The sequence below is a fragment of the Salvelinus alpinus genome, chromosome 1 (assembly GCF_045679555.1).
Source record: "Salvelinus alpinus chromosome 1, SLU_Salpinus.1, whole genome shotgun sequence".
NCBI classification, from domain to species: domain Eukaryota; kingdom Metazoa; phylum Chordata; class Actinopteri; order Salmoniformes; family Salmonidae; genus Salvelinus; species Salvelinus alpinus.
Window position 1 is genome coordinate 384,486 of NC_092086.1, and position 25,926 is coordinate 410,411.

Below are 25,926 nucleotides of genomic sequence, written 5' to 3' on the forward strand. Positions count from 1 at the left end.
ATTTGCTATGTTCTTATTTGCTATGTTCTTATTTGCTATGTTCTTATTTGCTATGTGAGGTTTATTTGATCTAATAGAAGTTTCGTAAGGATGTAGGTAGGACACGTGACATCCCTGAAACTTTGAGAAAAAACACTTTATATCGGAGTTGTCTCGAGATGTCCATGCACATAGAATGAGGTTGGGAGCACACAGCATCTTTCTCCACAGAATACCAAAAAAAAAATGATTTCAACATACATTATTTCACCCTTCCTTGAAAATATCATGTTTAGATTTTCAACTTTATTTTCCATGTGTATGATTTATTTTATTTTAAATTCAATACATGCAATTGGCCCCATACTTTTGATTCATCTCTCTGCAGAAACGGAGCACAAACTCTCGCGATGTTTCCGTGCTTTGTGAACAGCCTCTCGGTCTGGACATAAATAAGCTGCTTGCGCATCTCAGCTGACGCGGCGGGAACGGGGAGAGCTCGATAGCCTGGCGGAGGTGAGTTGTGCCTCCGGTAATAAAGAGTTTCTAACGTCATGATAGATAGGGTTAGAGTACAGGGTACAGAGAGATACAGCTCCGTGTCACTGAGCTGCGCTCCGCTGGGAAACAGAGTGTCTGACAGGGCTGTGTAAGGAGAAGAGACCGCTGGTCTGCAACTAGTCACGGAGAATTGTCCTTCCTCTCTCCATCCCAGCCCGAATCTCCTTTCCCTAACATGTGTATGCATCTAACCCACACCCTTAGAAGTATGTATATTAATCAGTCGATGAGATCTGCAGCTCGATCCGTTTCTAAACAGCTCCTGATGTAAAGCCCGTTCTGTTCGCTCCTCGCCTCGCGCTGTGAAAGGCGACATTGTATTCTATTCGCGAGACCCAACCGGGCTGCTGCTGCTGCACGTGACTAAACCCCGCTGTAATAACGGTGTATCTGAACCCATAATCTAACCATAATCTAACCATAATCTAACCCATCTGCTCTTATATCATCTAGCTGAAGATGAGACGTGTGTGTGTGTGTGTGTGTGTGTGTGTGTGTGTGTGTGTGTGTGTGTCAGTCCCATGTTTCCTATGTGAGTTGTGTAGAACAGTGAGTAAAGGATTCGGACTAATAGTCTTATTTCATATTATTATTTCTCCTGGAGCATACAGACTCCTCCCCTCTCTCCCACTCTCCTCCCTTTTATCCTCTCTCCTCCCTTTTAGCCTCCTCTCTCCTGCTCTCTCCTCCTTTCCTCTCCTGTCCTCCTCTCATCTCTCCTCCTCTCCCTTGTCCTCCTCTCATCTCTCATCCCCTCCTCTCCCTCTCTCCTCCCCTCCTCTCCCTCTCTCCTCTCTCCTGTCTTCCTCTTGTTCTCTCCTCTGCTTCTAACTACAGAATTGTGTGTGTGTACATCTCTACAGGAAGAGGAAGTGACACACTATAGCTGCAGAGTTCCATATTTAGAATGTTTGGAACAGAACTGTGAAGCTCTGTGTTTTAACACAGAGAACACCTCAGAAGAGATGGAATAGTAATTACTATCTTTTTATCTGAGAGGGGCAGATACAACAACAACTGCAATAGCAAGAACAGTAGGAAAAATATCACTCGTAAAAAATCTATAAAATAATAATAATAATAATTGGAATGACAGCCACATAGCCTTTATTATTATTAGTAGTAGTAGTAATAGGTTATAGGTCCTTAGTGTGTGCGTGCGTACCAGGGTTTCCGTTAGGAAAATGTGTCTCTGGACATTTGGGACATTTACCGGACCCATATGCATTGGTTGGTAACCTGATTATGGCATCCACTCACAGAATCACATTGACATTATGGTAATTCATCCACAGTGCTCAGAATGACAGAATCACGTTTAGATTATGGTAATTCATCCACAGTGCTCAGAATGACAGAATCACATTTACATTATGGTAATTCATCCACAGTGCTCAGAATGACAGAATCACATTTACATTATGGTAATTCATCCACAGTGCTCAGAATGACAGAAATCACATTTACATTATGGTAATTCATCCACAGTGCTCAGAATGACAGAATCACATTTACATTATGGTAATTCACCCACAGTGCTCAGAATGACAGAATCACATTTACATTATGGTAATTCATCCACAGTGCTCAGAATGGCAGAAATGACATTTACATTATGGTAATTCACCCACAGTGCTCAGAATGACAGAAATCACATTTACATTATGGTAATTCATCCACACTGCTCAGAATGACAGAAATGACATTTACATTATGGTAATTCACCCACAGTGCTCAGAATGACAGAAATCACATTTACATTATGGTAATTCATCCACAGTACTCAGAATGACAGAAATCACATTTACATTATGGTAATTCATCCACAGTGCTCAGAATGACAGAAATCACATTTACATTATGGTAATTCACCCACAGTGCATTCTGTCAGAAAAATAAATAGCCTATTACAAACAGACAGTGGTGGGACAATAGATCCCAAATTCATACCAGTAAGCCTCGGCTACATCCCAAAACATATTTAAAAGTAACGAGGCTGATGCAACAAAATGTTTATTTAAAAAATGTATGAAATATAATTTATTGGGTTGCTAATATGACTAGGATTATCATCAACTAGCATGGGATGCTAATATGACTAGGATTATCATCAACTAGCATGGGTTGCTAATATGACTAGGATTATCATCAACTAGCATGGGATGCTAATATGACTAGGATTATCATCAACTAGCATGGGTTGCTAATATGACTAGGATTATCATCAACTAGCATGGGTTGCTAATATGACTAGTATTATCATCAACTAGCATGGGTTGCTAATATGACTAGGATTATCATCAACTAGCATGGGTTGCTAATATGACTAGTATCGTTCCTTTGGCTACTGGACAATGAAATACAATTGATTTGAAAACCAATAAAACAGGTTACAGGTTTCAATGTCATTTGGAAATCTTTATTTTTTTAAAAACATTTTAGTCATTTAGCAGATGCTCTTATCCAGAGCAATTAGGGTCAAGTGCCTTGCTCAAGGGCTCATCAATAGGTTTTTCACCTAGTCGGCTCGGGGATTCAAACCAGCAACCTTTCGGTTACTGGCCCAATGCTCTTAACCACTAAACTACTTGCCGCCCTATAATAAATACCTCCACATTCATAGAAATGGGTTTTGTCTCGGCTACGTTGAAGCAAGGTGAGACATGCCTCCACATTTGAAGTAAAACGCTAAAGGTTTGACACAACTAAGTATGTTTTAAAATGCATTCAGCCTCCAGCTCATTGCAACGTGGTGTGTGACACGCTGAAACCTACTTTCCTAAGCACTTGAATGGAGAATGGGAAGCGCCTTCAATTACCAGTTGAGAAAAAGAAAAAAGTAGTTCTATTTTATCCTTGAGATGTTGATGCTTTGTTTCTTAATGTCATTGTTGCTGAGTCCAGTCTGACATATCACACAGACCGGTTTCGGTTCATAGCGTTGGTGCTGAGTCCAGTCTGACATATCACACAGACCGGTTTCGGTTCATAGCGTTGGTGCTGAGTCCAGTCTGACATATCACACAGACCGGTTTCGGTAGGCAGCTGTCCTTTGAAACAAATCCAGGGAGAAAGAGACTGTGTGTCTACGCTTGACACTTACATGCGACTTCTGCTAACAGAATACGAAGAGCGCATTGAAAAGACAAGTCTAGATGCACAAAAGTCTGATTGTGGTCTGATTGTGTTCATATCAAGTGGGCGACCACTTCGGGAGGTGGTCAGGGATGCATTATGTGCGGATTTCTCCTCAGTCTGGACAATCAGGCTGCCGAAAGCACATAGTGGGCGACGTCATCAGTACTTCGCCCACAAATCTCCAGAAAACGTGTTTTGGGAGCGAGGCACCTTTTTTCATTAAACGTTGGAGGTAAATACATTCCTAGCGTGTCACTTTGCAGTCACTTTAGCTTTGCTAGCTGGCTGTCCTGCTACATAAGTTAGCTGAAGTAGTGGACAACTGCTATCAAGTTGTCGTGTTGTTATCAGATTTAGCCTGTTCCACCGTTTGCAGAATGCGTACTGGCATTTCAGTCAAGGGAATCTGGACACAATGTGGACAAAGTCGACATTTAAATGTAGGTGAAGATGCATGACGTAATGTCGGAATTCAATGATCAGAATACAAAAAGCTGCATGAACTGTCAAGTCTAGACACGGCCAGAGAGAGCATGCAGGCTGTGCAGCAGGGCTAGCTTGTGTGTGTGTTTGGTGTTACTACTATACTTCGCAAGTAGTCCTAGGGAAAGTATTTATTAGAGTCAAATATGCCGCGGACCAAATAACCCCCTAATCATATTCAAGACAAATATTCCGCCGACCGACAAGCATTCCTCCATGGACCGGCGCCGGTCCACATACCTGGGTTTGATAAAGACTGCTCTAGTAGATTTAATGAAACATGCTGTTTATCCTGCGCATCTTTTACAGCATGGCATTGCTTGCCTCATTGCTCCGGTGGTTTACAAGTGATTTCCATTTTTCTAATGTTGTCAATTCTTTTGGGTCTTCTTTTTCACTGTGCTCATCTGTCTGTCCTGTGCAACTATTTGCAATGCATCAGTGCAACAATGTAACAATGTTATCATGAGCGGCCACAGTGATCACACCATCTCCTCAACTTTCCCAGACAGTTCATTTGACCTGATACTGTAGGCCTATTTTACATTCAGCATTGACCTTTCGCTAAGCACTGCCCAGAATCTTGGGGAACCAATGTCAGTGCTCCGTTTGATAGCAACTGGCACTAACAATTCTTACCAGTGCTGCTAATGTAATGGATTTGTCCCTATATTTAGTTACTTTGTCCCTGTATTTAGTAACTTTGTCCCTATATTTAGTGACTTTGTCCCTATATTTAGTGACATTTCAGACCCTTCCAGTGACTTTGTCCCTATATTTAGTAACTTTTCAGACCCTTCCAGTGACTTTGGCCCTATATTTAGTGTCTTTTCAGACCCCTCCAGTTACTTTGTCCCTATATTTAGTAACTTTTCAGACCCCTCCAGTGACTTTGTCCCTATATTTAGTGTCTTTTCAGACCCTTCCAGTGACTTTGTCCCTATATTTAGTTACTTTTCAGACCCTTCCAGTGACTTTGTCCCTATATTTAGTAACTTTTTAGACCCCTCCAGTGACTTTGTCCCTATATTTAGTTACTTTTCAGACCCTTCCAGTGACTTTGTCCCTATATTTAGTGTCTTTTCAGACCCTTCCAGTGACTTTGTCCCTATATTTAGTGTCTTTTCAAACCCCTCCAGTGACTTTGTCCCTATATTTAGTGTCTTTTCAGACCCTTCCAGTGACTTTGTCCCTATATTTAGTAACTTTCCAGACCCTTCCAGTGACTTTGTCCCTATATTTAGTGTCTTTCCAGACCCTTCCAGTGACTTTGTCCCTATATTTAGTGTATTTTCAGACCCCTCCAGTGACTTTGTCCCTATATTTAGTTACTTTTCAGACCCTTCCAGTGACTTTGTCCCTATATTTAGTGTCTTTTCAGACCCTTCCAGTGACTTTGTCCCTATATTTAGTAACTTTTCAGACCCTTCCAGTGCCTATATTTAGTTACTTTTCAGACCCTTCCAGTGACTTTGTCCCTATATTTAGTGTCTTTTCAGACCCTTCCAGTGACTTTGTCCCTATATTTAGTGTCTTTTCAGACCCTTCCAGTGACTTTGTCCCTACATTTAGTAACTTTTCAGACCCTTCCAGTGACTTTGTCCCTATATTTAGTGTCTTTTCAGACCCTTCCAGTGACTTTGTCCCTATATTTAGTGTCTTTTCAGACCCTTCCAGTGACTTTGTCCCTATATTTAGTGTCTTTTCAGACCCTTCCAGTGACTTTGTCCCTATATTTAGTGTCTTTTCAGACCCTTCCAGTGACTTTGTCCCTATATTTAGTGTCTTTTCAGACCCTTCCAGTGACTTTGTCCCTATATTTAGTGTCTTTTCAGACCCTTACAGTGTCTTTGTCCCTGTATTTAGTAACTTTTCAGACCCTTCCAGTGACTTTGTCCCTATATTTAGTGTCTTTTCAGACCCTTACAGTGTCTTTGTCCCTGTATTTAGTAACTTTTCAGACCCTTCCAGTGACTTTGTCCCTATATTTAGTGTCTTTTCAGACCCTTCCAGTGACTTTGTCCCTATATTTAGTGTCTTTTCAGACCCTTCCAGTGACTTTGTCCCTATATTTAGTTACTTTTCAAACCCTTCCAGTGACTTTGTCCCTATATTTAGTTACTTTTCAGACCCCTCCAGTGACTTTGTCCCTATATTTAGTAACTTTTCAGACCCTTCCAGTGACTTTGTCCCTATATTTACCAACTTTGTCACTATAGTTAGTGACTTTTTCTCATGATTAGGTATTTATTGGAGCCAGGTGTGTTAGCAGGGGCAAAACTGTGATACCAATCAGGCCCCGAGGACTGGGATTGCCCACCCCTGCACTAGCACCTAGGCTTGTGCTTGAGAGATTATTATTGAGACCTTTGGTCATTTTCTATAATGCTACAAGAATTGAGTCATTATTAGTGGAGGTGCATTAAGCGTGATTCTGGTTTCATTTGTAATAATAAAAAAAGGGCTTTTTCATAGACAAACTTGAAATCCAGACCAGCAAAAAAGCAGGTTTAAACTATTTGGATAAATTAATGAAATTATTAGTGGGTCTTATGGTCGTGGAAGTATAATTTCACAAGTCCTGAATTCAGTGTGTGTGTTTTAGAGGTTGACCGATACCGATACCGATTAATGGCGGACCAAAAAAAAGCCGATACCGATTAATCGGCCGATTTTTATATATATATATATATATACAGTGGGGAGAACAAGTAATTGAAACACTGCCGATTTTGCAGGTTTTCCTACTTACAAAGCATGTAGAGGTCTGTAATTTTTATCATAGGTACACTTCAACTGTGAGAGACGGAATCTAAAACAAAAATCCAGAAAATCACATTGTATGATTTTTAAGTAATTCATTTGCATTTTATTGCATGACATAAGTATTTGATACATCAGAAAAGCAGAACTTTAATATTTGGTACAGAAACCTTTGTTTGCAATTACAGAGATCATACGTTTCCTGTAGTTCTTGACCAGGTTTGCACACACTGCAGCAGGGAGTTTGGCCCACTCCTCCATACAGACCTTCTCCAGATCCTTCAGGTTTCGGGGCTGTCGCTGGGCAATACGGACTTTCAGCTCCCTCCAAAGATTTTCTATTGGGTTCAGGTCTGGAGACTGGCTAGGCCACTCCAGGACCTTGAGATGCTTCTTACGGAGCCACTCCTTAGTTGCCCTGGCTGTGTGTTTCGGGTCGTTGTCATGCTGGAAGACCCAGCCACGACCCATCTTCAATGCTCTTACTGAGGGAAGGAGGTTGTTGGCCAAGATCTCGCGATACATGGCCCCATCCATCCTCCCCTCAACACGGTGCAGTTGTCCTGTCCCCTTTGCAGAAAAGCATCCCCAAAGAATGATGTTTCCACCTCCATGCTTCACGGTTGGGATGGTGTTCTTGGGGTTGTACTCATCCTTCTTCTTCCTCCAAACACGGCGAGTGGAGTTTAGACCAAAAAGCTCTATTTTTATCTCATCAGACCACATGACCTTCTCCCATTCCTCCTCTGGATCATCCAGATGGTCATTGGCAAACTTCAGACGGGCCTGGACATGCGCTGGCTTGAGCAGGGGGACCTTGCGTGCGCTGCAGGATTTTAATCTATGACGGCGTAGTGTGTTACTAATGGTTTTCTTTGAGACTGTGGTCCCAGTTCTCTTCAGGTCATTGACCAGGTCCTGCCGTGTAGTTCTGGGCTGATCCCTCACCTTCCTCATGATCATTGATGCCCCACGAGGTGAGATCTTGCATGGAACCCCAGTCCGAGGGTGATTGACCGTCATCTTGAACTTCTTCCATTTTCTAATAATTGCGCCAACAGTTGTTGCCTTCTCACCAAGCTGCTTGCCTATTGTCCTGTAGCCCATCCCAGCCTTGTGCAGGTCTACAATGTTATCCATGATGTCCGTACACAGCTCTCTGGTCTTGGCCATTGTGGAGAGGTTGGAGTCTGTTTGATTGAGTATGTGGACAGGTGTCTTTTATACAGGTAACTAGTTCAAACAGGTGCAGTTAATACAGGTAATGAGTGGAGAACAGGAGGGCTTCTTAAAGAAAAACTAACAGGTCTGTGAGAGCCGGAATTCTTACTGGTTGGTAGGTGATCAAATACTTATGTCATGCAATAAAATGCTAATTAATTACTTAAAAATCATACAATGTGATTTTCTGGATTTTTGTTTTAGATTCCGTCTCTCACAGTTGAAGTGTACCTATGATAAAAATTACAGACCTCTACATGCTTTGTAAGTAGGAAAACCTGCAAAATCGGCAGTGTATCAAATACTTGTTCTCCCCACTGTATATATATATATATATATATATATATATATATATATTTGTAATAATGACAATTACAACAATACTGAATGAACACTTTTATTTTAACTTAATATAATACATCAATAAAATCAATTTAGTCTCAAATAAATAATGAAACATGTTCAATTTGGTTTAAATAATGTAAAAACAAAGTGTTGGAGAAGAAAGTCAAAGTGCAATATTTGCCATGTAAGAAAGCTAACGTTTAAGTTCCTTGCTCAGAACATGAGAACATATGAAAGCTGGTGGTTCCTTTTAACACGAGTCTTCAATATTCCCAGGTAAGAAGTTTTAGGTTGTAGTTATTATAGGACTATTTCTCTCTATACCATTTGTATTTCATATACCTTTGACTATTGGATGTTCTTATAGGCACTATAGTATTGCCAGCCTAATCTCGGGAGTTGATAGGCTTGAAGTCATAAACAGCGCAATGCTTGAAGCACAGCGAAGAGCTGCTGGCAAACGCAGGAAAGTGCTGTTTGAATGAATGTTTACGAGCCTGCTGCTGCCTACCACCGCTCAGTCAGACTGCTCTATCAAATATCAAATTATAGACTTAATTATAATATAATGACACACAGAAATACGAACATTAGGTCATTAATATGGTCAAATCTGGAAACTATCATTTCGAAAACAAAACGTTAATTCTTTCAGTGAAATATGGAACCGTTCCGTATTTTATCCAACGGGTGGCATCCATCAGTCTAAATATTCCTGTTACATTGCACAACCTTTAATGTTATGTCATAATTATGTACAATTCTGGCAAATTAATGACTGTCTTTGTTAGGAAGAAATGGTCTTCACACAGTTAGCAACGAGCCAGGCGGCCCAAACTGCTGCATATACCCTGACTCTGCTTGCACAGATTGCAAGAGAAGTAACACAATTTCCCTAGTTAAAAGAAATTCATGTTAGCAGGCAATATTAACTAAATATGCAGGTTTAAAAATATATACTTGTGTATTGATTTAAAGAAGGCATTGATGTTTATGGTTAGGTACACTGGTGCAACGACTGTGCTTTTTTCGCGAATGCTCTTGTTAAATCATCAACCGTTTGGCGAAGTAGGCTGTGATTCGATGATAAATTAACAGGCACCGCATCGATTATATGCAACGCAGGACAAGCTAGATAAACTAGTAATATCATCAACCATGTGTAGTTAACTAGTGATTATGTTAAGATTGATTGTTTTTATAAAATAAGTTTAATGCTAGCTAGCAACTTACCTTGGCTCCTTGCTGCACTCGCGTAACAGGTAGTCAGCCTGCCACGCAGTCTCCTCGTGGAGTGCAATGTAATCGGCCATAATCGGTGTCCAAAAATGCCGATTTACCGATTGTTATGAAAACTTTAAATTTGGCCCTAATTAATCGGCCATTCCGATGAATCGGTCGACCTCTAGTGTGTTTGTGTAACAGTCGATGTTCTCTGCTGCTTGTGTTAAGGGTGTCACCATGGGGAAGTGGAGGTTGTTCCGTGTCTCTCTGGTTCTGGGTTCAGTCTTTATGATCCTGTTGATTATTCTCTACTGGGACGACGTTGGAGCCTCTCACCTCTACCTGCCCCCCCTCTCCCCCCGGCCCGCCCCTGACCACCCCCCCACACACCCAACCCCCTCCTTCCTGTCCGACATCAACGCCTTCGTAAACCAGTTCCTGGAGGGAACCAATGATCCGACAGATTCCGCCCCCCCAGACTCTGCCAACCAATCAGAGCGCGCTGAGGAGCGGTACGTTCCCCGGAGGGAGTGGAAGGTCCATCTGACGCCCATCGACCCCGAGAAACGACTAGGACAGGTAACCCTAACCCTCCCTCTCAATGCAATTCAATGTAAGGGCTCTGTTGGCTTGGGAAACATATGTTTACATTGCCAAAGCAAATGAAATAGATAATAAACAAAAGTGAAATAAATAATACAAATTTAGAGTAAACATCACAAAAGTTCAAAAAGAACAAAGACATTTCAAATGTCATATTATGTGCAAATAGTTAAAGTACAAAAGGGAAAATAAATCAACATAAATGGTGTTTGTTCTTCACTGGTTTCCCTTCTCTTGTGGCAACAGGTCACACATCTGGCTGCTGTGATGGCACACTGTGGTATTTCACCCAGTAGATATGGGAGTTTATCAGAATTGGGTTTGTTTTCTAATTCTTTGTGGTTCTGTGTAATCTGAGGGAAATATGTATCTCTAGTATGGTCATACATTGGGCAGGAGGTTAGGAAGTGCAGCTCAGTTTCCACCTCATTTTGTGGGCAGTGAGCACATAGACTGTCTTCTCTTGAGAGCCAGGTCTGCCTACGGCGGCCTTTCTCAATAGCAAGGCTATGCTCACTGAGTCTGTACATAGTCAAAGCTTTCCTTAAGTTTGGGTCAGTCACAGTGGACAGGTATTCTGCCACTGTGTACTCTCTGTTTAGGGCCAAATAGCATTCTAGTTTGCGCTGTTTTTTTGTTAATTCTTTCCAATGTGTCAAGTAATTATCTTTTTGTTTTCGCATGATTGGGTCTAATTGGGTCTAATTGTGTTGCTGTCCAGGAGCTCTGTGGGGTCTGTTTGTGTTTGTGAACAGAGTCCCAGGACCAGCTTGCTTAGGGGACTCTTCTCCAGGTTCATCTCTCTGTAGGTGATGTTTTGGAAGGTTTGGGAATCGCTTCCTTTTAGGTGGTTGTAGAATTTAACAGCTCTTTTCTGGATTTTGATAATTAGCGGGTATCGGCCTAATTCTGCTCTGCATGTATTATTTGATGTTTTACGTTGTACACAGAGGATGTTTTTGCAGAATTCTGCATGCATGTCTCAATTTGATGTTTGTCCCATTTAGTGAATTCTTGGTTGGTGAGCGGACCCCAGACCTCACAACCATAAAAGGCAATGTGTTCTATAACACGATTCAAGTATTTTTAGCCAGATCCTAATTGGGATTTTAAATGTTATGTTCCTTTTGATGGCATAGAAGGCTCTTCTTGCCTTGTCTCTCAGATCGTTCACAGCTTTATGGAAGTTACCTGTGGCGCTGATGTTTAGGCCGAGGTATGTATAGTTTTTTGTGTGCTCTAGGGCAACGGTGTCTAGATGGAATTTGTATTTGTCGTCCTGGCAACTGGACATTTTTTGGAAACCATTATTTTTGTTTTACTGAGATTTTCTGTCAGGGCCCAGGTCTGTCAGGGCCCAGGTCTGTCAGAATCTGTGCAGAAGATCTAGGTGCTGCTGTAGGACCTCCTTGGTTGGGGACAGAAGCACCAGGTCATCAGCAAACAGTAGACATTTAACTTCAGATTCTAGTAGGGTGAGGCCGGGTGCTGCAGACTGTTCTAGTGCCCTCACCAATTCCTTGATATATATGTTGAAGAGGGTGGGGCTCAAGCTGCATCCCTGTCTCACTCCACAACCCTGTGGAAAGAAATGTATGTTTTTTGCCAATCTTAACTGCACACTTGTTGTGTACATTGATTTTATAATGTCGTATGTTTTTCCCCCAACACCACTTTCCATCAATTTGTATAGCAGACCCTCATACCAAATTGAGTCAAATGCTTTTTTGAAATCAACAAAGCATGAGAAGACTTTGCCTTTGTTTTAGTTAGTTTGTTTGTTAATTAGGGTGTGCAGGGTGAATACGTGGTCTGTCGTACGGTAATTTGGTAAAAAGCCAATTTGACATTTGCTCAATGCAGAGGATTTTCCCAAGGTTGCTGTTGACAAATATCCCACAGTAGTTATTGGGGCCAAATTTGTTTCTCTCTCTCACCTCTCACTCTTGTTTTCATGCCTCTCGCTCTCCCCCCTCCGCTCTCTCCCCCCTCCGCTCTCTCCCCCCTCCGCTCTCTCCCCCCTCCGCTCTCTCCCCCCTCCGCTCTCTCCCCCCCACTCCCTCTCCCCCCTCCGCTCTCTCCCCCCTCCGCTCTCTCCCCCCTCCACTCTCTCCCCCCTCCGCTCTCTCCCCCTCCTCCCTCTCCCCCCTCCGCTCTCTCCCCCCTCCGCTCTCTCCCCCCTCCGCTCTCTCCCCCCTCCGCTCTCTCCCCACTCCGCTCTCTCCCCACTATCTCTCTCCCCCCTCCGCTCTCTCCCCCCTCCGCTCTCTCCCCCCTCCGCTCTCTCCCCACTCTCTCTCTCCCCCCCTCCGCTCTCTCCCCCCTCCGCTCTCTCCCCACTCTCTCTCTCCCCCCTCCGCTCTCTCCCCCCTCCGCTCTCTCCCCCCTCCGCTCTCTCCCCACTCCGCTCTCTCCCCACTCCTCTCTCTCCCCCCTCCGCTCTCTCCCCCCTCCGCTCTCTCCCCACTCTCTCTCTCCCCCCTCCGCTCTCTCCCCCCTCCGCTCTCTCTCTCCCCACTCTCTCTCTCTCTCTCTTCAGGAGAGACGGCGGCAGCGTCTCCATGACCTCTGTCACCATGGTGATGACCTGGCTTTTCCGGGGAAGAACCGTTCGTTTGACGACATCCCTAACAGGGAGCTGGATCACCTGATCGTCGACGACCGCCACGGTATCATATACTGCTACGTCCCCAAGGTACACACACACACAAACGCCCACGGGCTCATATTTTTTTATTTAACCAGGCAAGTCAGTTCAGAACAAATTCTTAACTGACTTATTTACAATGACGGCCAAACCCGGATGACTCTGGGCCAATTGTGCGCCGCCCTATGGGACTCCCAATCACGGCCGGTTGTGATATAGCCTGGATTCGAACCAGGGTGTCTATAGTGACGCCTCTAATCAAATCAAATGTATTCATGAAGCCATTTTTACACCAGCCGATGTCACAAGGTGCTATACAGAAATCCAGCCTAAAACCCCAAACAGCAAGCAATGCAGATGTAGAAGCACGGTGGCTAGGAAAAACTCCCTAGAAAGGCCAGAACCTAGGAAGAAACTTAGAGAGGAACCAGGCTCTGAGGGGTGACCAGTCCTCTTCTGGCTATGAACGTTTGAACATCTTGGACATCTTGGCCATAATCTCCACCCGTCAGGACTGCTTTTTATTTATTTATTTAATTTCACCTTTATTTAACCAGGTAGACCAGATCACCTTTATTTAACCAGGTAGGCCAGTTGAGAACACCTTTATTTAACCAGGTAGGCCAGTTGAGAACACCTTTATTTAACCAGGTAGGCCAGTTGAGAACACCTTTATTTAACCAGGTAGGCCAGTTGAGAACACCTTTATTTAACCAGGTAGGCCAGTTGAGAACACCTTTATTTAACCAGGTAGGCCAGTTGAGAACACCTTTATTTAACCAGGTAGGCCAGTTGAGAACACCTTTATTTAACCAGGTAGGCCAGTTGAGAACACCTTTATTTAACCAGGTAGGCCAGTTGAGAACACCTTTATTTAACCAGGTAGGCCAGTTGAGAACACCTTTATTTAACCAGGTAGGCCAGTTGAGAACACCTTTAGTTAACCAGGTAGGCCAGTTGAGAACACCTTTATTTAACCAGGTAGGCCAGTTGAGAACACCTTTATTTAACCAGGTAGACCAGTTGAGAACACCTTTATTTAACCAGGTAGGCCAGTTGAGAACACCTTTATTTAACCAGGTAGGCCAGTTGAGAACACCTTTATTTAACCAGGTAGGCCAGTTGAGAACACCTTTATTTAACCAGGTAGGCCAGTTGAGAACACCTTTATTTAACCAGGTAGGCCAGTTGAGAACAAGTTCTCATTTACAGCTGCGAATGGCCAAGAATAAAGCAAAGCAGTTCGACACAAACAACAACACAGAGTTACACATGGAATAAACAAAACATACAGTCAATAATACAGTAGAACAAAAGAAAACAAAAAGTCTATATACAGTGAGTGCAAATGAGGTAAGATACAGGAATTAAGGCAATAAATAGGCCATGGTGGCGAAGTAATTACAATATATTGACTGTAGGTGGCGTGTAGTAACTAGAAGAGGATCATGATCGTGCTCAGTGAGAGTCTGCTAATATAACCTGTATATATTGTATGTATATATATATACAGTGGGGAGAACAAGTATTTGATACACTGACAATTTTGCAGGTTTTCCTACTTACAAAGCATGTAGAGGTCTGTAATTTTTATCATAGGTACACTTCAACTGTGAGAGAAGGAATCTAAAACAAAAATCCAGAAAATCACATTGTATGATTTTTAAGTAATTAATTTACATTTTATTGCATGACATAAGTATTTGATACATCAGAAAAGCAGAACTGAATATTTGGTACAGAAACCTTTGTTTGCAATTACAGAGATCATACGTTTCCTGTAGTTCTTGACCAGGTTTGCACACACTGCAGCAGGGATTTTGGCCCACTCCTCCATACAGACCTTCTCCAGATCCTTCAGGTTTCGGGGCTGTCGCTGGGCAATACGGACTTTCGGCTCCCTCCAAAGATTTTCTATTGGGTTCAGGTCTGGAGACTGGTTAGGCCACTCCAGGACCTTGAGATGCTTCTTACGGAGCCACTCCTTAGTTGCCCTGGCTGTGTGTTTCGGGTCGTTGTCATGCTGGAAGACCGAGCCACGACCCATCTTCAATGCTCTTACTGAGGGAAGGAGGTTGTTGGTCAAGATCTCGCGATACATGGCCCCATCCATCCTCCCCTCAATACGGTGCAGTCGTCCTGTCCCCTTTGCAGAAAAGCATCCCCAAAGAATGATGTTTCCACCTCCATGCTTCACGGTTGGGATGGTGTTCTTGGGGTTGTACTCATCCTTCTATTCCTCCAAACACGGCGAGTGGAGTTTAGAGCAAAAAGCTCTATTTTTGTCTCATCAGACCACATGACCTTCTCCCATTCCTCCTCTGGATCATCCAGATGGTCATTGGCAAACTTCAGACGGGCCTGGACATGCGCTGGCTTGAGCAGGGGGACCTTGCGTGCGCTGCAGGATTTTAATCCATGACGGCGTAGTGTGTTACTAATGGTTTTCTTTGAGACTGTGGTCCCAGCTCTCTTCAGGTCATTGACCAGGTCCTGCCGTGTAGTTCTGGGCTGATCCCTCACATTCCTCATGATCATTGATGCCCCACGAGGTGAGATCTTGCATGGAGCCCCAGACCGAGGGTGATTGACCGTCATCTTGAACTTCTTCCATTTTCTAATAATTGTGCCAACAGTTGTTGCCTTCTCACCAAGCTGCTTGGCTATTGTCCTGTAGCCCATCCCAGCCTTGTACAGGTCTACAATTTATCCCTGATGTCCTTACACAGCTCTCTGGTCTTGGCCATTGTGGAGAGGTTGGAGTCTGTTTGATTGAGTGTGTGGACAGGTGTCTTTTATACAGGTAATGAGTTCAAACAGGTGCAGTTAATACAGGTAATGAGTGGAGAACAGGAGGGCTTCTTAAAGAAAAACTAACAGGTCTGTGAGAGCCGGAATTCTTACTGGTTGGTAGGTGATCAAATACTTATGTCATGCAATAAAATGCAAATTAATTACTTAAAAATCATACAATGTGATTTTCTGGATTTTTGTTTTAGATTCCGTCTCTCACAGTTGAAGTGTACCTATGATAAAAATGACAGACCTCTACATGCTTTGTAAGTAGGAAAACCTGCAAAATCGGCAGTGTATCAAATACTTGTTCTCCCCACTGTATATATATTGACTGTAGGTGGCGTGTAGTAACTGGAAGAGGATCATGATCGTGCTCAGTGAGAGTCTGCTCCAGGAGGGAGTTCCGTACAGGGATCCTCTGGCAGTTCCTCAGGAGATGGTCCACAACAGCAGCCTCCACTTCACCTTCAACAAGTTCTGGAAACGCTACGGGAAGTTCTCCCGACACCTGATGAAGGTCAGTTCACGTCTAATCTCTTACCTCTGACACTAACCCTGATGGTGGTCAGTTAACAGCTGACACTAACCCTGATGGTGGTCAGTTAACAGCTGACATTAACCCTGATGGTGGTCAGTTAACAGCTGACTAACCCTGATGGTGGTCAGTTAACAGCTGATACTAACCCTGATGGTGGTCAGTTAACAGCTGACAAACCCTGATGGTGGTCAGTTAACAGCTGACACATTTGGTTTAATTTATTATATAAAGGTGAAAGTGATGTATTCAGGGCATTTGCAAAGTGTTCAGACCCCTTTTTCCATATTTTGTTACGTTACAGCCTTATTCTAAAATTGATTAAATTGGTTTTTTCCCCTCATCAATCTACACACAATACCCCATAATGACAAAGCAAAAACAGTTTTTAGAAATTTGTGCAAATATATAAAAAAAAAAAAACTTCAATGTCACATTTAAATAAGTATTCAGACCCTTTACTCAGTACTTTGTTGAAGCACCTTTGGCAGCGATTACAGCCTCGAGTCTTCTTGGGTTTGACGCTACAAGCTTGGCACACCTGTATTTGGGGAGTTTCTCCCATTCTTCTCTGCAGATCCTCTCAAGCTCTGTCAGGTTGGATGGGGATCGTTGCTGCACAGATATTTTCAGGTTTCTCCAGAGATGTTTGATCGGGTTCAAGTCCGGGCTCTGGCTGGGCCACTCAAGGCCATTCAGAGACTTGTCCCGAAGCCACTCCTGCGTTGTCTTGGCTGTATGCTTAGGGTCGTTGTCCTGTTGGAAGGTGAACCTTCGCCCCGGTCTGAGGTTCTGGATCAGGTTTTCATCAAGGATCTCTCTGTTTTTTTATTTTATTTTTTTATTTAACCTTTATTTAACCAGGTAGGCAAATTGAGAACACGTTCTCATTTACAATTGCGACCTGGCCAAGATAAAGCAAAGCAGTTCGACACATACAACAACACATAGTTACACATGGAGTAAAACAAACATATAGTCAATAATACAGTGAAAAAAATAAGTCTATATACAATGTGAGCAAGTGAGGTGAGATAAGGGAGGTGAAGGCAAACAAATATATGTATAAATAAATAAAAATATAAAAAGGCCATGGAGGCGAAGTGAATACAACACAGCAAGTAAAATAAAAACTAAAAACACTGGAATGGTTGGTTTGCAGTGGAAGAAAGCGCAAAGTAGAGACAGAAATAATGGGGTGCAAAGGAGCAAAATAAATAAATAAATAAATACAGTAGGTAAAGAGGTAGTTGTTTGGGCTAAATTATAGATGGGCTATGTACAGGTGCAGTAATCTATGAGCTGCTCTGACAGCTGGTGCTTAAAGCTAGTGAGGGAGATAAGTGTTTCCAGTTTCAGAGATTTTTGTAGTTCGTTCCAGTCATTGGCAGCAGAGAACTGGAAGGAGAGGCATCCAAAGGAAGAATTGGTTTTGGGGGTGACTAGAGAGATATACCTGCTGGAGCGCGTGCTACAGGTAGGTGCTGCTATGGTGACCAGCGAGCTGAGATGTACTTTGCTCCGTTCATCTTTCCCTCAATCCTGACTAGTCTCCCAGTCCCTGCCGCTGAAAAACATCCCCACAGCATGATGCTGCTACCACCGTGCTTCACCGTAGGGATGGTGCCAGGTTTCCTCCAGACGTGACGCTTGGCATTCAGCCAAAAGAGTTCAATCTTGGTTTCATCAGACCAGATAATCTTGTTTCTCATGGTCTGAGAGTCTTTAGGTGCCTTTTGGCAAACTATAAGTGGTCTGGCCACTCTACCATAAAGGCCTGATTGGTGGAGTGCTGCAGAGATGGTTGTCCTTCTGGAAGGTTCTCCCATCTCCACAGAGAAACTCTGGAGCTCTGTCAGAGTGACCATCGGGTTCTTGGTCACCTCCTGACCAAGGCCCTTCTCCCCTGATTGCTCAGTTTGGCCGGGCGGCCAGCTCTAGGAAGAGTCTTGGTGGTTCCAAACTTCTTCCATTTAAGAATGATGCAGGCCACTGTGTTCTTGGGGACCTTCAATGCTGCAGAAATGTTTTGGTACCCTTCCCCAGATCTGTGCCTCGACACAATCCTGACTCGGAGCTCTACGGACAATTCCTTCGACCTCATGGCTTAGTTTTTGCTCTGACGTACACTGTCAACTGTGGGACCTTATATAGACAGGTGTGTGCCTTTCCAAATCATGTCCAATCAATTGAATTTACCACAGGTGGACTCCAATCAAGTTGTAGAAACATCTCAAGGATGACCAATAGAAACAGGATGCACCTGAGCTCAATTTCGAGTCTCATAGCAAAGGGTCTGGATACTTATGTAAATAAGGTGATACCGTTTTTTATTTGTAATACATTTTAAAACATTTCTAAAAACCTGTGTCAACTTGTACCTTTGTCATTATGGGGTATTGTGTGTAGATTGAAGGGGAAAAAATATTTTATCCATTTTAAAATAAGGCTGTAATGTAACAAAATGTGAAAACTTTCCTGAATGCCCTGTGTATTTGTTTTGAAGGTGGTTTAATAAAGGTGGTTTGTTTGTCAAGGTGAAGCTCCAGAAGTACACCAAGTTCCTGTTTGTCAGAGATCCGTTCGTCCGCCTCATCTCGGCGTATCGGAACAAGTTTGAGCAGCCCAACGAGGAGTTCTACCGCCGATTCGCTCTGCTCATGCTCCGTCGCTACGGTAACCACTCTGAACCTCCCGCGGCGGCGGGCGACGCGTTTCCTGCCGGAATCCGCCCCTCCTTCTCAGAGTTCGTCCAATACCTACTGGACCCCCAGACAGAGAGCGACGCCCCCTTCAACGAGCACTGGAGACAGGTCTACCGGCTATGCCACCCCTGTCAAATACAGGTAATATATGAAAATACTAGATTATTATCCAATGTCTGAGAAGAAGTCTTCTGGCAGAAGTAAAGGGCCGACAAGATCCACCTTCTTGTGAAAGAAGAGTGAACTCTGTAATCTAACTAATGTAGAGCCCAATATTCTGCATGTATTAGACCAGCAAACATCAGTCCCCACTACTTTACAAATAACATGGATTATACTATTCTACCAGTCTGCAATAGAGGTCCATAAGATGGGACTGATTGGTCCTGTGGCTCATTGCATCTCCAATAGAGGTCCATAAGATGGGACTGATTGGTCCTGTGGCTCATTGCATCTCCAACAGCCATTCAGAAAGCTGGTATAAATGTGTTACCCGTTTCTTTCTAGGTTGTATTGAACATGTTCAGACATTTTCCATTCATCAGAGGATATGTCACTGTGTAAATCTTCTTCCCATTGTTTTTTTTTCTCACTTTTACCAAAGGGTCAGTCTTTCATCTAGTAGACAAGAATATTAGGGAAGTCAAGCCTTTTGTTCTGTTTAAGCAGCAACCTTTCAACTGGGTTGGTAGTCAAACAGCTCTGCTGCAGTTGTAGGGATTTCCAAAACGGTGTCTTGGGTAAATCATATGTTACAGACAGATGTTCAAAAGATATCAATTGTGGACCTGTCAACAACATGTAATTGTATTTCTATGACAACGACCCCTGTCTACTGTCACCGTGCTGACTATGCCCGTCGCCTGCAGCAAAAGCCTCTATCCCGTCCTCTGGCTAGGCAGAGTACTTTAGGATTTGAGTCACTTCGGTGTGACCAGGGCCTAGCCATGCGGCCCTACCAACCCTTCTATTTATTCGTACTGGCCCTTCGCGTGAGTTGGGTTTGTTCCTTCGTTCACGTTGTCACTCCCTTATTTCCCTGGTCTAGTGTGGGGCCTTGGATAGATGAGTACTTTATTACTTTATGTTTATAGATTCCTCCTATATTCCCTTAACCCGTCTCTTCCTCTCTTGTATACCAATACCTAATAATTAACTTCTGTTAGTTATTATGCTCGTCAGCTAGTAGTCACTTGGAAACTAGTATTGTTATATGTTTGACTTTTCCAAAGATATATTATTGTCCACACAATGAAATATTCTTTAGTGCTATCCCTTTAACCTATAACCAGGGTCACTTTCCGTTCAGTGAGAGTGTCAAAGGCGTTCGCTCTCCGGGTAGGTTCCCTGGCCTAGTTGTCAAAGTTTCAAGCATTTATTTAAGTCACTCTGTTTTTTGTCTTATACACGTTATTACAGTTAAATGGTTATACAGTCCTAATACATCAATAATGCTCAATCAATCCTTAATGCGTTATGCTATGCCAGATACTATTGCAACTATAAATCAGCTCAAACACTTCTTATAACTCTTAAACAAAGCAAATGGCAATATATTTACCTCAAAGCTCTATTCCCTTGGTCCTTCCCGAAACTGGTGTCTATAAGAGTAATATTGGCAGCCTCTGCTGTGTATAATATTTCAATCTCTTATTGTCTCCAAATTTCTTACGGTTACACTTTTCACTGCCTACTGCTTAGATACTGACTCCTTTTTAGTGACTCTGGGCTTTCTACGAGGCTTACTTGTATCTGGGCTTTTTTTAATCCTTCAAATTGGAATTGTTTCTGGTACTCCCAAGAATAGCGCTTGTTGCTCTCTAGGAGATTGCTCTCCTACGCAACTGCTTCCTTTTAATGGAGCGACTTTCCAGGATACAACACAACTCTCAAGATATACCAGTCAATATAATGCTCGTGCCTTAATGTCAAAGTAGTCAATACAAGCAGAGTATAGTGAAGAGTAATTTACCTTGTCTGATGATTCTCTATGATGTCCAAATCATATGTGTCGAGGATCATGGCCTAGGCACTGACCTCTCCTCCTTTTATACCTCTCTTAAGACACTCAGTTCAGGGGAAGACACTTGAGAGTGCAATCAATTTGTCACATTTTGCCACTACTACTTCTCTTGTAGCATGCTCAACATTCTCCGGTGGGACTCAGTCCAATGTTAAGTCTTTCAGCACTGATGCCCATAACTCATCTTCCGCTGGGGCGTCAGTTTGGTCGAGCGGTTCATACCACTCTCCCTCAGTCTTCATGCTGATTGGTTCTTGTTTCATGTCTAGCCCTTTTTGAGCCTGTTCATTTGTCTCCTCATACCATTTTCCCTCAGTCTTCATGTCGAGGGGTTCTTGTTTGATGTCCCGTTTTTTTAGGTCTGGTTCATTTGGTTCCCTCTGCTGGTTGATCTCCGTCGTGGCAGTCATTCCCCAGTCTATAATTGGTCCTAGGGCCCACAGGGGTAGCTCTGGATCTGGCCTGATTTCTAGGGGAGGGGTCTGATTTCTTTTACTTTTCGTTACACTACTGAGGGTAAATATTGGTATTTTATTTGTAAAAACCTGTATTCCCTTTGTCATTATGGGGTATTGTGTGTAGATTGATGAGGCAAATGATGTTTGCAAAAGCAGCAGCTACTCTTCCTGGGGTCCACAACAGAACATGAAACATGATACAGAACGTTAATAGACAAGAACAGGTCCAAGGACAGAACTACATACATTTAAAAATAGACACACAGCCTACATATCAATACATACACACACACTATCTAGGTCCAATAGGAGAGAGACGTTGCGTTATCTGTTTCTTGAAACCAGGTTTGCTGTTCATTCTCTCACTATGAGATGGAAAGGGGGAAACTGTCAACAAAGAAGAAAACAGACAACACAGACTGGTGCTGGTGCGTGCTAGTCAATTTGTTTGGGTTAACTTTCTCTCTGTCTCTCCCCCTCTCTCTCCCCTGTCCCGTCCCTCTCTCCCCCTCTCTCCCTCTCTCCCCCCCTCTCTCCCCCTCTCCCCCTCTCTCCCCCCTCTCTCCCCTGTCCCGTCCCTCTCTCCCTCTCTCCCCCCCTCTCTCCCCCTCTCCCCCTCTCTCCCCTGTCCCGTCCCTCTCTCCCTCCCCCCCCCCTCTCTCCCCCTCTCTCCCCCCTCTCTCCCCTGTCCCGTCCCTCTCTCCCCCCTCTCTCCCCTGTCCCGTCCCTCTCTCCCCCTCTCTCCCTCTCTCCCCTCTCTCCCCTTCTCCCCCTCTCTCCCTCTCCCCCCCCCTCTCTCCCCCCCCCCCCCCCCCCCCCAGTATGACTTTGTGGGTCAGCTGGAGACGGTTCAGGAGGATGCTGAACAGCTGCTGAGGGTTTTGAAGGTGGACAACGTGGTTGACTTCCCCTCCTCTCACAGGAACCACACGGCCAGCAGCTGGCAGGAGGACTGGTTCAGCAGGGTGCCCCGAGTGGCCAGGAGGGATCTCTACAGGCTGTATGAACCAGACTTCAGACTGTTTGGCTACTCCAGACCAGACTCACTGCTAGACTGACTGACTCCAACTACACTCTCTTTCTAAAAGGGCTCTTTTCTTGTCCCCATAGGAGAACCCTTTTTGGTCCCAGGTATAACTTTTTGGTGGTGAAAAAAGGTTCTACTAAAACCTTTTAGTGATGAAACTGTTGCACGTAGAACCTCGTATTAATTAAAGGGTTCCACTTGGAATCAAAAAATCAAAAATAGCTTTTGTCAGTGGGTTCTCCTATGGGGAAAATGGAAGAACCCTTATGGTTCCAGGTAGTACATTCTTTTCTAAGACCAGCCAGACCAGAGTGCTGCGTCTTCTGCTCCTGTTCTGGACTCAGCAGGTGAACAGAGGAAAGTTAGAGTTACTCTTCCTTCGGAGGAGAGTCTGGACTCCTGACTGGTGGAACCCTGGTGGCTTTGATGTCATCATGGAACCCTGGTGTCTGGCTTGTCATCATGGAACCCTGGTGTCTGGCATGTCATCATGGAACCCTGGTGGCTTTGATGTCATCATGGAACCCTGGTGGAACCCTGGTGGCTTTGATGTCATCATGGAACCCTGGTGTCTGGCTTGTCATCATGGAACCCTGGTGTCTGGCATGTCATCATGGAACCCTGGTGTCTGGCTTGTCATCATGGAACCCTGGTGTCTGGCTTGTCATCATGGAACCCTGGTGGAACCCTGGTGTCTGTAATGTCATCATGGAACCCTGGTGGCTTTGATGTCATCATGGAACCCTGGTGTCTGGCATGTCATCATGGAACCCTGGTGTCTGGCTTGTCATCATGGAACCCTGGTGTCTGGCTTGTCATCATGGAACCCTGGTGTCTGGCTTGTCATCATGGAACCCTGGTGTCTGGCTTGTCATCATGGAACCCTGGTGGAACCCTGGTGTCTGTAATGTCATCATGGAACCCTGGTGGCTTTGATGTCATCATGGAACCCTGGTGTCTGGCATGTCATCATGGAACCCTGGTGTCTGGCTTGTCATCATGGAACCCTGGTGTCTGGCTTGTCATCATGGAACCCTGGTGTCTGGCATGTCATCATGGAACCCTGGTGTCTGTCATGTCATCATGGAACCCTGGTGTCTGGCATGTCATCATGGAACCCTGGTGGAACCCTGGTGTCTGTAATGTCATCATGGAACCCTGGTGGAACCCTGGTGTCTGGCTTGTCCTCATGGAACCCTGGTGGAACCCTGGTGTCTGTAATGTCATCATGGAACCCTGGTGGAACCCTGGTGTCTGGCTTGTCCTCATGGAACCCTGGTGGAACCCTGGTGTCTGTAATGTCATCATGGAACCCTGGTGGAACCCTGGTGTCTGGCTTGTCATCATGGAACCCTGGTGGAACCCTGGTGTCTGGAATGTCATCATGGAACCCTGGTGTCTGGAATGTCATCATGGAACCCTGGTGTCTGTCATGTCATCATGGAACCCTGGTGTCTGGCATGTCATCATTGAACCCTGGTGGAACCCTGTTGTCTGTAATGTCATCATGGAACCCTGGTGGAACCCTGGTGTCTGGCTTGTCATCATGGAACCCTGGTGGAACCCTGGTGTCTGGAATGTCATCATGGAACCCTGGTGTCTGGAATGTCATCATGGAACCCTGGTGTCTGTCAAGTCATCATGGAACCCTGGTGTCTGTCATGTCATCATGGAACCCTGGTGTCTGTCATGTCATCATGGAACCCTGGTGGAACCCTGGTCACTACTGATCATCCTATGAGGAGTTGGACTGTTTGGGAATTCGTTGTTTTCTAGTTGTTTTTAATGTTCACTTATTTTCCAGCGTTAAAGTCAAGCATGAAAGGGATTTTTTTAGTGTTTTATGTTTTAATGTGGAAAGGAAATGCCTTGTTTCACAGTGACCGATGCCAACATTATCACCCTCCTATAAGGAAGCCATCAGGACCTGAGGAGTTGTAGGGTTATGTTGAAGGGAATGATTTTCTGAAACAGACTTTACAAACCTAATGGGTGTGCTACTACTGGAAGCATGGGGAAACATGTTACAACATGTTACCGGTTAAAAAGAGGAAGACAGGCCACAGGCCTTAGATGGTTGGGAAGAGACAGAGGGTTAGGGTTAGACAGGGGGTTAGACAGGAGGTTAGACAGGAGGTTAGACAGGGGGTTAGGAGGTTAGACAGGAGGTTAGGGTTAGACAGGAGGTTAGACAGGAGGTTAGGGTTAGACAGGAGGTTAGGGTTAGACAGGAGGTTAGGGTTAGACAGGAGGTTAGGGTTAGACAGGAGGTTAGACAGGGGGTTAGGGTTAGACAGGAGGTTAGGGTTAGACAGGAGGTTAGGGTTAGACAGGAGGTTAGGGTTAGATAGGAGGTTAGACAGGGGGTTAGACAGGAGGTTAGGGTTAGACAGGAGGTTAGGGTTAGACAGGAGGTTAGGGTTAGATAGGAGGTTAGACAGGGGGTTAGACAGGAGGTTAGGGTTAGACAGGAGGTTAGGGTTAGACAGGAGGTTAGACAGGAGGTTAGGGTTAGACAGGGGGTTAGGGTTAGACAGGGGGTTAGGGTTAGACAGGAGGTTAGACAGGGGGTTAGGGTTAGACAGGAGGTTAGGGTTAGACAGGAGGTTAGACAGGAGGTTAGACAGGAGGTTAGGGTTAGACAGGAGGTTAGGGTTAGACAGGGGGTTAGGGTTAGGCAGGAGGTTAGGGTTAGACAGGAGGTTAGGGTTAGACAGGGGGTTAGGGTTAGACAGGAGGTTAGGGTTAGACAGGAGGTTAGGGTTAGACAGGAGGTTAGGGTTAGACAGGAGGTTAGGGTTAGACAGGAGGTTAGGATTAGACAGGAGGTTAGGGTTAGACAGGAGGTTAGGGTTAGACAGGAGGTTAGGGTTAGACAGGAGGTTAGGGTTAGACAGGAGGTTAGGGTTAGACAGGAGGTTAGGGTTAGACAGGAGGTTAGGGTTAGACAGGAGGTTAGACAGGGGGTTAGACAGGGGGTTAGGGTTAGACAGGGGGTTAGGGTTAGACAGGGGGTTAGGGTTAGACAGGGGGTTAGACAGGGGGTTAGGGTTAGACAGGGGGTTAGACAGGAGGTTAGGGTTAGACAGGGGGTTAGGGTTAGACGGGGGGTTAGGGTTAGACAGGGGGTTAGACAGGGGGTTAGGGTTAGGGTTTGACGGGGGGTTAGGGTTAGACAGGAGGTTAGATAGGAGGTTAGACAGGTGGTTAGACAGGAGGTTAGACAGGGGGTTAGGGTTAGACAGGGGGTTAGGGTTAGACAGGAGGTTAGGGTTAGACAGGGGGTTAGGGTTAGACAGGGGGTTAGGGTTAGACAGGAGGTTAGACAGGGGGTTAGGGTTAGACAGGGGGTTAGGGTTAGACAGGAGGTTAGGGTTAGACAGGGGGTTAGGGTTAGACAGGAGGTTAGACAGGAGGT

General features: G+C 44.5%; 1 protein-coding gene across 1 annotated transcript; it reads left to right on the top strand.

Moving 5' to 3' along the window:
* The first annotated feature begins 388 nt into the window (after positions 1 to 388).
* On the top strand, positions 389 to 24,336 carry LOC139568471 (carbohydrate sulfotransferase 12-like). The gene is made up of 6 exons (XM_071390309.1): positions 389 to 495; positions 9,943 to 10,293; positions 12,857 to 13,012; positions 16,098 to 16,277; positions 18,833 to 19,141; positions 22,303 to 24,336. Exons 2-6 carry the CDS (start codon positions 9,952 to 9,954, stop codon positions 22,537 to 22,539), a joined length of 1,224 nt encoding a protein of 407 aa, XP_071246410.1. The 5' UTR covers positions 389 to 495; positions 9,943 to 9,951; the 3' UTR covers positions 22,540 to 24,336.
* Positions 24,337 to 25,926: the final 1,590 nt, after the last annotated feature.

Excerpts from the sequence above, each read along its gene's own strand:
- LOC139568471 (XM_071390309.1), top strand. The coding sequence starts at position 9,952 with ATGGGGAAGTGGAGGTTGTTCCGTGTCTCTCTGGTTCTGGGTTCAGTC. Across the intron at positions 13,013-16,097 it reads TATACTGCTACGTCCCCAAG|GTGGCGTGTAGTAACTGGAA; the intron begins GTACACACACAC and ends TATTGACTGTAG. Across the intron at positions 19,142-22,302 it reads GCCACCCCTGTCAAATACAG|TATGACTTTGTGGGTCAGCT; the intron begins GTAATATATGAA and ends CCCCCCCCCCAG.